General features: G+C 40.8%; 1 protein-coding gene across 2 annotated transcripts in view; it reads right to left on the bottom strand.

Annotated features, from left to right (window-relative positions):
* Window positions 1-287: 287 nt before the first annotated feature.
* The window catches only part of VSTM2B (V-set and transmembrane domain containing 2B), a 195,051-nt gene continuing 184,296 nt past the window's right edge, over window positions 288-11,042 (bottom strand). For both annotated transcript variants that reach the window (XM_073659648.1, XM_073659649.1), the window contains exon 6: window positions 288-1,148. In XM_073659648.1, coding sequence (XP_073515749.1) covers window positions 1,060-1,148 — 89 coding nt within the window. In that variant the 3' untranslated portion in view covers window positions 288-1,059. The remainder of the gene's footprint in view (window positions 1,149-11,042) is intronic.

Raw genomic sequence — 11,042 nt, 5'->3', positions numbered from 1 at the left:
GGAGGAGGAACACAAAAGCGCTGTCATTTATACTAGACAGATGGAGCTTCTGTGTTAGCTGGCAATCATGCTAGGTGGGCAAAGACTTAGAATTATACATCCACTCTGATACAGATTTTAACAGTAAGTACCACAGTCTCATCAGGTCTAAGATATCACTTTAAAAATAATGTTTAGTTTGTATAGTAAAATGTGGTGACAAATCTGATTTCCTTTATTCTTCACTTTTTTTTCTGCAAAATTATAGATAATTCCAAGGTTTTTACCGAATATAAAATATCGGGGTCTTATCTCAAAATCATTTTATTCAACTGTTATTCAGCATTATACAATACAGTATTTATTTATTTTTTTCGTTATAAACAAATTTTCTTTTCATGTTTCCAATCTTTATTTAAAAATAAATATTATCGACGGTGATTAACGATGGATCTGACATGTGCCTTCTGACGAAGAAAAAAAAAAAAAAATTACTGAAATCAAATAATTTAATTACAGAAAAAAAAAAGGGTAAAAAAAAAAAAAAAAAAATCAAAACGTTAAACACATTCTAATTAAAAGTATTCTTTTTCTTTTCTTTTCCCGGGAGAACTTCGCTGGCAACTCAATAAGTTTACTGGTCATCATAAAAATAACTGATCAACAGTTCGTGCAAAAAAGAACGAAAAGAATGACAACAATTTTTTTTTTAATTCTTTTTTTTTTTTTTTAACGTAAATGCCTGATAAGTTATGGATCTCAAAGTCACGTTCAGAAATCATAACGGGCCGGGCGCGCAGCAAGGCGGAGACCAGACTCTTTGTTTTCGTTGGAAACTTGTCGCGTCGTTTTGGGCGGTTCATTTCTTATAAGTTTCTCCAAAAATATGTTTTTTTTAAATTTTTTTTTATTACATTTTATTTTTTTTTCACCGTGAAGTATTTGCCATGCTTCATTCAGTCTTTTTTAAAATTTTTTTCCTGTCCTTTCTAAATTTGCAGCTTTCGTTAAAGGGAGGGATTTGGATAAAGTTCCTATGGGCTGTTTGGTTGGTTCAGGAATGATTCACAAAATGGTCCATCAGTGATTGAGTAGTAAGAAGACGAGCTGATGAATTACCAACAGGAACGTGTAGAGGATTGGATCACTGGCAAGATTTGGTCCCGTTCCTGCAAGACAAGAGAAAATCTGATTAAGAGTTTGCTTCTATCATGCGCAGTACAGGCACTGGCCCAATAGGTGGCAGCAGCGAGATAGTAGCCTTAACAGGTAGAGAATAAACAAGTTAAAATTTCATTGCAGCTTTGGATGTGACTGGAGTATAACGACTCAGATAAGTAATTCAAAGTATGTGTTAATTAACAGTATATTCATTTTAAAGGTGAATAATCCCTTTTAAGATCCCAGAAGGGGCCTCTTTAAGGATAACTTCCTGATCACTGGGGGTCCGACTGCTGGGTCGGATCCCTACTGACGCTCTGAAGATCTTCATCTGAATGGAGGCCAAGCATGCGCATTCATTCTCAATGGGAGTGTGGGAAATAGCCGAGCTGGTCTTCGGCACTCCCAGTAAGAAAGTTATGGATAGGGGATAACTTGAAAACTTGGCTCAAACCAATATCTACCCTGTGTTAATACATTTCTTAATATATCATCAGCTTCACATCACCTCCCCTGCTCCCCTGAGTATTTTTTTTTGTATGAATCTACCATATGGTTCAATAGATATCAGCCCAGTTTTTGTGGTCTATACATGGCGGTGTTGCCCACAGGATCCTCAGGGACGTGTCTTTGTGCTGAGTTGTATAAATGGCTCCCATTGTACCAGTGTCATGTCATGGGTGGAAAACTATTCCCTAGATGGCTTATGTAGTAGTGGTAGAGGTGATAGTCCGCTCCTGATACTAAAGGGTTAAAAGTACGTTCCTGAAGTTAGAACCCTCCGGTGCTGCAGTTTGGCCTAGGTAGGGTTAACTGTAACAGCCGGCCCAGTAGAAGGAGGGGGAACTGAGTGTCAAGTGCAGGAAGTGAGCATAGTCAGTAGTGTGCAGTACAGCAGAAACCAGCAGGCTTTGTAGGGTCTGCTAGGGTAGACACGGGCCTAGTATCCCGGACAGTGGATCGCCAGAGAATCCCTTAGCCTGTCTGAGAACCTCGAGATAGTCGTCGGGGGCCTGGGGGCACATTCTGTCTGCGAGGCTGCAGAAGAAGTCAGGACTCAAGCTCAGAGGCGGAGTGATATGGGATCCAGATATACTGTCATTGGTGAGGAACAATCTCTAGGGCTAGAGAAGAAAGAAACAGATGCTTCACCTAGATCAGGAACCAGGGCTTAAGTTGTACTCGGTACCTGTGGGAAAGATGACAACCTGTTGGGCCTTATCCTTTATACCTGCCTGTAAATACTGCCAGTTACCAAGTAAAGTTCTGGTTGTTTTAATGAACTCTGTGTCCTCTGAATTAATTGCTGCCCTGGTTCCAGAAGGGGAATTCCTGGAGTCTGAAGAGGCCGGCTGGCCAGAAGTAAGTGGGAGACACCACATACTGTACATGGCAGCACACCAGAGCAAGGGCACAATTTGTCTGTAGTGTGCCAAAGAGCGCATGGGCTACAGCTCGCCCACGACTACCTCGCTTGGGCACCTTACGCTTACAGTCAATCATACTGATTGCGTGGGAAGGGCAAAAATGGGAGAAGTAGAAAGGAGAATGGAGGGACATAAATAATTGAGGGAGCAGAGAGGAAAGTAGGAGGAACAGAGGAGAATAGATGGAGCAGAGAGGAAAGTATTAGGAACAGAGAGGAAAGTAGGAGAAGCAGAGGAGGAAAGATGGAGCAGAGAGGAAAGTATTAGGAACACAGAGGAAATTAGGAGGAGCAGAGGAGGAAAGATGGAGCAGAGAGGAAAGTAGGAAGAGCAGTGGAGAATAGGAGGAGCAGAGAGAATAAAGGGAAGGATATGGAGGAGAATGGGAGGAGCTGAGATGAAAGGCAGAGCATAGGAAAATAGGAGGATCAAAGAGGAGAAAGGGAAAAGTATAGATGAGAATGGAAGGGATATAGAGGAGAGTGGGAGGAGCTGATAGAATGGCAGAGAAATAGAGAATGGGAGGGATATAAGAAGTGAGTCAAGCATGTAGGAGAAATGGAGGCAGAAAAAGAGATGGGACAATGGGAGCAGGGAGGATAATTGGAGGAGCAGAGGGAAGTGCAGAGGGACTAGTTGGAGGACATGTCCTAATTTAGTTTGTGAGAAATAATGGAAGCAAGAGGAGAATGATTTCTACCAAATACAGTGACTGACTATTGTAACTGGTGGTCGGTTAAGTTACAGGTTACATTATGCAATAGGTGTAAATAAAAGATGTTTAATATAGAGGAGAAAATGAGCAACAGAAAAACTATTTACACTCCCTTAACCCCTGAAAAAATCAAATCCAACAAGAACGGAGCACTTTAAATAATCTTATTGTCTATCATCAGCCACCACTAGGGGGAGCTCACTGCATACTTTTGTATTATTGAGTTTAATGTATAAGCAGGGAGCTCCCCCTAGTGGTGACTACAAGCAGAAAGAATGTAGCTATAAGCTCTGTCCATGCAGAGGACTTGATTCTCTGCATTACAAAATCTGATCTAACGTAACATAAATCAGCATAAAATAGCGATTCTGAAAATGTTTATAGTCAGTTTCGGGTTCGTGTCCCTTTAACACCTCCCAAGAGCGGTGATTACGGGAATAGACAAATATAATGTATACCTGTGTCAAGATTTGGCTTCCTATATATTTGTCATAACAGCTGCAACATATTGTGCCTACAGATGCAATTTCAATTTGTGCAGCCAACCGGCCCATGTGTACTGGTTTGCGAAATCCCATTATATTCAATTACCCTCCTCCACGTGTTCCCCCCGTATTGAGCGCTGTATACACCGCCAGGCGGAATCACCGAGCTGAGCTTTGTAATGAGAAGTAAACATGTCGGGAGCCTTCCTTGCATTTCTTTATTCATGGAATTGCAAATGAGACGCCATGAGACTCCTGCAGTCACGGGTCCTCCGAGACCCTCAAGGCTGGAGAAATAGAAATGTGACCATCTACCCGACCCCTGCTGGTGGCCATCTTTATAATATCGTCTATGGCCTCATTACCGGAGCTGGAGATGACACGTTGGGTCGTTGCAATCTGTAATGATACATTGGGGGGAAATGTATCAAAATGAGACATTGAACCCAATTAATCAATTATGATGGGCTTCTATGACTCAACTTAAAGGGGTTCTCCTCTTAGCACAATCCCTACTTCTTAGAAGGATCTTTTAATAATGAGCCTATCACAAAATTCCTTAGTGATCAGTGTCAATCTCGGAGCAAAGCTTGTAGTAAGTGTTACATTTTCCTGCAGTGCCACCACTGGAGAAATGAAGTATTGCACAGTGTGCAACAAGACAGGTCCTCCAGAGCGGGAAATGCTCTGGATCTCAAAATGGGGACCCTCCCTCTATTAGAATGGGGTTCTCCCCTCTGTTGCCTACAGTTTTGCATATTTTCATGACTTTCCAGTGACTGACGTGCAGTAACAAATCTCTTTCTATGGAAGAAGATTAATGGATATATAATTTTTTATTGATATTAGCATCAATCCTATATGGAATTGGGCTTTAGATTGACGGTAAGTAAATGCAATGGTGTAACGTATTTGGACAATCCAGATATGGTGAATCCGTCCTAAAACGCACACGCTGCTCCAACCTAAAGATATCGTAAATAAACTGCTATTACATTGACGGCCCCCAGAGGGCAGCGTTGCCTCCAGTATGTCTGATTGAATTGACATTGGTCACACTTGGTTGCGCGGACATTGAGTAAAAGCAGAAATATCTACCGTGGCCCGCCTGCTCTGTATTCTGCACATATTCTGCACTCAGAAGGTTGTGCAAATGGTTTCTTAATATTGCATGTATTATAATGTCCATGCAGGCGCCCTGCTGTTATGTTAAAAACACTCAATGTTGTGGTTTCCACTCGAAAAAAAAAATATCCCGATTGCATAAAGGGCAGTAACATAATGGTGATGGCACCGAGATAAGCAAGAACGAGATATATATTCCATGCATTGGAATCGGAGGTGTATATACCATACACTCACTGTGAGTTTCCCAATAACCGGCCTATTAGTGGAAGCAGCCGCGGCATCGTCCATCACTCGTCAGTCAATTGCGGAATTGTCCTGACGATTGGAGGCAGCAGAGTGTTTTTCCTTGACACCTACTTTCTACAACACTGCACCAAATGCTCAGCAGTAAGATGACACTTCAGGTAACTCCGATCTCTTCCAGGACTTCAGCTTAATGGAGAAGAGGAAGAGAAACTTTGCATCCTGGTGCATGAAGACTAAAACATGTGGTACAAAAACGTGCAACTGTTTTACTATTTTACGACGCTCTTGCCACTTCAAAAAAGTGGGTGTTCAATGGCGGAATGGTTTTTTATGTAGATGCATTGCAAAAGTCCCCCAAAAAGTTGTAAACCTAAGGGGAGATGGAGTAAAATGTGTAGATAGAAGTTTTATATTTAAAGGGGTAGTCCAGTATTATTTATTGATGATACTTTAAATAGGAGTGGATCTGCAGTACCTGGCTGCAGCCACTATACAGTTGGCGGCGCTATGGAGTGCATCTGTACGCCGTCAGCACTAGGAACAGCTGATTGGTGGAGGTGCCGGGTGTCGCACCCTCACCCATCTCATATTGATGACCTATGCTAAGGATAGGTCATCGATATATATAAAGTACTGGACAACCCATCATGGAAAATATTGATAAATTTGGTAATAAAGTAATAATTTCTATAAAATATCACAATATTAATATAATAACAATTGAATTCTAAAAGATAATCCTAAAAAAAAAGAAAAATAATAAGATATAATAATAAAAGATAATAAAAAAAGATAATATAAAAAAATGAATAAAATATAATAATGAAAAATAAAACAAGATAGAGAAATAACACATAATAAAAAAAGGATAGTGCAAAAAATAAAAAATGATACAACAATAATGAATGATAAAAATAACAAATAAAAAAAGATAATATTAAAAAATAATAATAAAAGATAAAAATAGTAAATGCTAATAAAAAAAGGATAAAAAAAACTACTAATAAAAAAAGATAATAAAAATAATAAATAATAATAAAAGATAATGATCAATAATAATAAAAGGTAATAAAAATAATAAATAATAATAAAAGATAATGATCAATAATAATAAAAGGTAATAAAAATAATAAATAATAATAAAAGATAATGATCAATAATAATAAAAGGTAATAAAAATAATAGCGCTCATTCCTTCCTTCTTTCTTTCCCAGGTGTTTATAAACAAAATAGAAAAGCGAAAAAAAAACATTGCGTTATTTCTGAAACTTGCGGTCGCCTTTCTTATCGCCCATTCCTCCGTGCGACTGTCATCCGCTTGATACATGGTGTCTCCAGAAATGTCATCACTCCTTCAGGAAGAACGTGAGGAGCAGCTGGGACACCGGAGTAGAAGGGCAGCCGTGACACTGATGAATAAACAGCCGCCATTGGGGCTCGCCTGTCGCTTTCTTGCTCGCTCCTGTTGATTAGCCGCTGCTATTTTTTAAGAAACAATTGTCAGGAATGAATATTTGCAGCTTTTGATTTCAATGACTTTTTGACAGCTTGATTTGATAAATTCTTTTTTAGCCGACCTGGGATTAGAGGAAAATTATCCGGAATATGTGATTTTGTGCAGTTTCCGTCCAAGACAGAATATTTAAAGGTATTAGAAAAGAAGAACGGAATCCGCTCTGCATCAGCAGTATATCGCCAACTTAGTGCTCAATGTACACATGGCACGGATGATGGTGCAAATCTGGGCACTAGGTGGCAGTATGATCCTTTATATCAGGGGTGGGCAATTCATTTGAGGGGCGACATGAGAGACGGTCGGTGACTGATGTTGAGGGTCGAACCAGTAGGTTGAAATTAATTCTGCTCAATATTAATATTAACATATGAATTATAATTATTTTATATTAATATTAACTGTATCACATAATATTGAGCAGTATTAAGCATGCTGACATCCCCCTATATACCATATGAGCCCACACACAGCCCCCATATACAGTATGAGCCATCACATATACTCTATATAGGGTGCTAATCCCCACACAACCCCTCTATAGACAATAAGCTCCCACATAGCCCAATACATAGTCTGTGCCCCATATAACCCCTTATATACAGTATGAGCCCCACATAGCCTCTATATATACAGTATGAGCCCTCACATAGCCTCAAATATATAGTATGAGCCTCCACATAGCCTCCGTATATACAGTACGAGCCCCCATATAGCCTCCATATATACAGTATGAGCCACCCACACAGATCCCCTATGTGCAGTATGAGCCCCCACATAGCCTCCATATATACAGTATGAACCACCCACACAGCTCCCCTATGTGCAGTATGAGCCCCACATAGCCTCCATTTATACTGTATGAACCACCCACACAGCTCCCCTATGTGCAGTATGAGCCCCCACATAGCCTCCATTTATACTGTATGAACCACCCACACAGCTCCCCTATGTGCAGTATGAACCCCTGCATAGCCTCCATATATACAGTATGAGCCACCCACACAGCTCCCCTATGTACAGTATGAGCCCTCACATAGCCTCCATATATACAGTATGAGCCCTCACATAGCCTCCATATATACAGTATGAGCGCCCACATAGCCTCCATATATATAGTATGAGCGCCCACATAGCCTCCATATATACAGTATGAGCCCCCACATAGCCTCCATATATACAGTATGAGCCCCCACATAGCCCCAATATATACAGTATGAGCCCCCACATTGCCTCCATATATACAGTATGGGCACCCACATAGTCTCCATATATACAGTATGACCCCCACATAGCCTCCATATATACAGTATGAGCCCCACATTGCCTCCATATATACAGTATGAGCCCCCACATAGCCTCTATATATACAGTATGGGCACTCACATAGCCTCCATATATACAGTATGAGCCACCCACACAGCTCCCCTATGTGCAGTATGAGCCCCCACATAGCCTCCATATATACAATATGAACCCCCACATAGCCTCCTATATACAGTATGAGCCACCACATAGCCTCCATATATACAGTATGAGCCCCCACATTGCCTCCATATATACAGTATGAGCCCCACATAGCCTCCATATATACAGTATGAGCCCCCACAGAGCCTCCACATGTACAGTATGAACCCCCACGTAACCTACTACAGTTATATGAAAAAGTTTGGGCACCCCTATTAATCTTAAGCTTAATGTTTTATAAAAATTGGTGTTTTTGCAACAGCTATTTCAGTTTGATATATGTAATAACTGTTGGACACAGTAATGTTTCTGCCTTGAAATGAGGTTTATTGTACTAACAGAAAATGTGCAATCTGCATTCAAACAAAATTTGACAGGTGCATAAGTATGGGCACCTCACCAGAAAAGTGACATTAATATTTAGTAGATCCTCCTTTTGCGAAAATAACAGCCTCTAGTCACTTCCTGTAGCTTTTAATGAGTTCCTGGATCCTGGATGAAGGTATTTTTGACCATTCCTCTTTACAAAACAATTCCAGTTCAGTTAAGTTTGATGGTCGCCGAGCATGGACAGCCCTCTTCAAATGATCCCACAGATGTTCAATGATATTCAGGTCTGGGGACTGGGATGGCCATTCCAGAACATTGTAATTGTTCCTCTGCATGAATGCCTGAGTAGATTTGGAGCAGTGTTTTGGATCATTGTCTTGCTGAAAGATCCATCCCCTGCGTATCTTCAACTTTATCACTGATTCTTGAACATTATTGTCAAGAATCTGCTGATACTGAGTGGAATCCATGCGTCCCTCAACTTTAACAAGATTCCCGGTGCCGGCATTGGCCACACAGCCCCAAAGCATGATGGAACCTCCACCAAATTTTACTGTGGGTAGCAAGTGTTTTTCTTGGAATGCTGTGTTTTTGCCGCCATGCATAACGCCTTTTTGTATGACCAAACAACTCAATCTTGGTTTCATCAGTCCACAGGACCTTCTTCCAAAAAGAAATTGGCTTCTCCAAATGTGCTTTTGCATACCTCAGCCGACTCTGTTTGTGGTGTGCTTGCAGAAACGGCTTCTTTTGCATCACTCTCCCATACAGCTTCTCCTTGTGCAAAGTGCGCTGTATAGTTGACCGATGCACAGTGACACCATCTGCAGCAAGTTGATGCTGCAGCTCTCTGGAGGTGGTCTGAGGATTGTCCTTGACTGATCTCACCATTCTTCTTCTCTGCCTTTCTGATGCTTTTCTTGGCCTGCCACTTCTGGCCTTAACAAGAACTGTCCCTGTGTTCTTCTATTTCCTTACTATGTTCCTCACAGTGGAAACTGACAGGTTAAATCTCTGAGACAGCTTTTTGTATCCTTCCCCTGAACAACTATGTTGAATAATCTTTGTTTTCAGATCATTTGACAGTTGTTTTGAGGAGCCCATGATGCCACTCTTCAGAGGAGATTCAAACAGGAGAACAACTTGCAAGTGGCCACTTTAAGTAGCTTTTCTCATGATTGCATACACCTGGCTATGAAGTTCAAAACTCAATGAGGTTACAAAACCCAAAAAAGTGCTTTAGTAAGTCAGTAAAAAGTAGGTAGGAGTATTTAAAACAAGAAAATGATAAGGGTGCCCATACTTATGCACCTGGCAAATTTTGTTTGAATCCAGATTGCACATTTTCTGTTAGTACAATAAACCTCATTTCAAGGCAGAAACATTACTGTGTCCAACAGTTATTACATATATCAAACTGAAATAGCTGTTGCAAAAACACCAATTTTAAGAAAACATTAAGCTTAAGATTAATAGGGGTGCCCAAACTTTTTCATATAACTGTATATTCAGTATGAGCCCCCATATAGCCTTCATATATACAATATGAGCCCCCACATAGCCTCCTATACACAATCTGTGCCTCACATAGCCTCCTATATACAGTATAAGGCCCCACATACTCCCTCTACATACACACACACATATAAAAGCAAAAAAAAAAAAACACATACTGTCCTAGTTTCTATTCCCCTGGTGCTCAGCTCCAGTCTTTGCTGTGTACACTGAGGCATGGCACAGCAGACATGAAGTAGTGACATCATTAAGTCTGCTGTCTCAGTTGTACATGCTGAATAGTGGAAGAAGGAGCCCGCTGTCCCCTCCTCCGCCATTATATTCACAACTATTTTCACCTTGAAGATGCAGATAGCAGTAATATCGGAAATATGGGAGAGGGAGGGCAGCTGCATGGTGCGGACCATGGACCAGTGTGTTCAGCCCTTCGGCTGTCTCGATCTGGAACAGCCAGAGGACCGGATGTGGCCAGCGGGTCGCACTTTGCCCAGGTCTACTTTATAAGATAGGCAACTACTAAAAGGGATGCTTTACATTTCACTACCATCTATTGCCTTTTATAGTGTCTCCAGAGAGTTAATTTTACGCTCTCCTATGAAGAAATGTTCTGTTTCCTACAGGGAAGCCATCAACAAGCAGGGGAACTGCTGTTTATGGAACTTAAAATCTGTGTAAGTAGTTTTTATATATTTGTATGAGTGCACACGTTTTCCCTATGAATCTGAAGGAAGGAAAAAAGGGAAAGTTAGAGGAGTTGAACTAAACACTGTTAGTCCTGCAAACAACTGTGAAATAAAGATATCTAGGTACAGCCCTGCCAGGACCTTCTTCCTTACCAATATTACAATTCCTTGACCTCTTTGGTGTGAAGATGTTGCTATATCAGCAACCTGTATCTCTATCCTTCTATACAGGTCTCAATACATCCAACGGAAGGGTTGTTACACGGGGACATGCAAATATAGGAAACTGGGAGACCAATGAGAAAGGCAACCTTGAAGACTAGTATGATGCTAGTGACTACTCACGGACAAGCCATGAGGCAGGGTAGCCAAACATTCAAATACCAAGAGAGC

This window comes from Phyllobates terribilis, unplaced genomic scaffold (genome assembly GCF_046119375.1).
Source record: "Phyllobates terribilis strain yellow unplaced genomic scaffold, ASM4611937v1 Scaffold_14__1_contigs__length_39327217, whole genome shotgun sequence".
In the NCBI taxonomy this organism is placed as follows: Eukaryota; Metazoa; Chordata; class Amphibia; order Anura; family Dendrobatidae; genus Phyllobates; species Phyllobates terribilis.
This window is presented reverse-complemented; position numbering and strand designations above follow the sequence as displayed.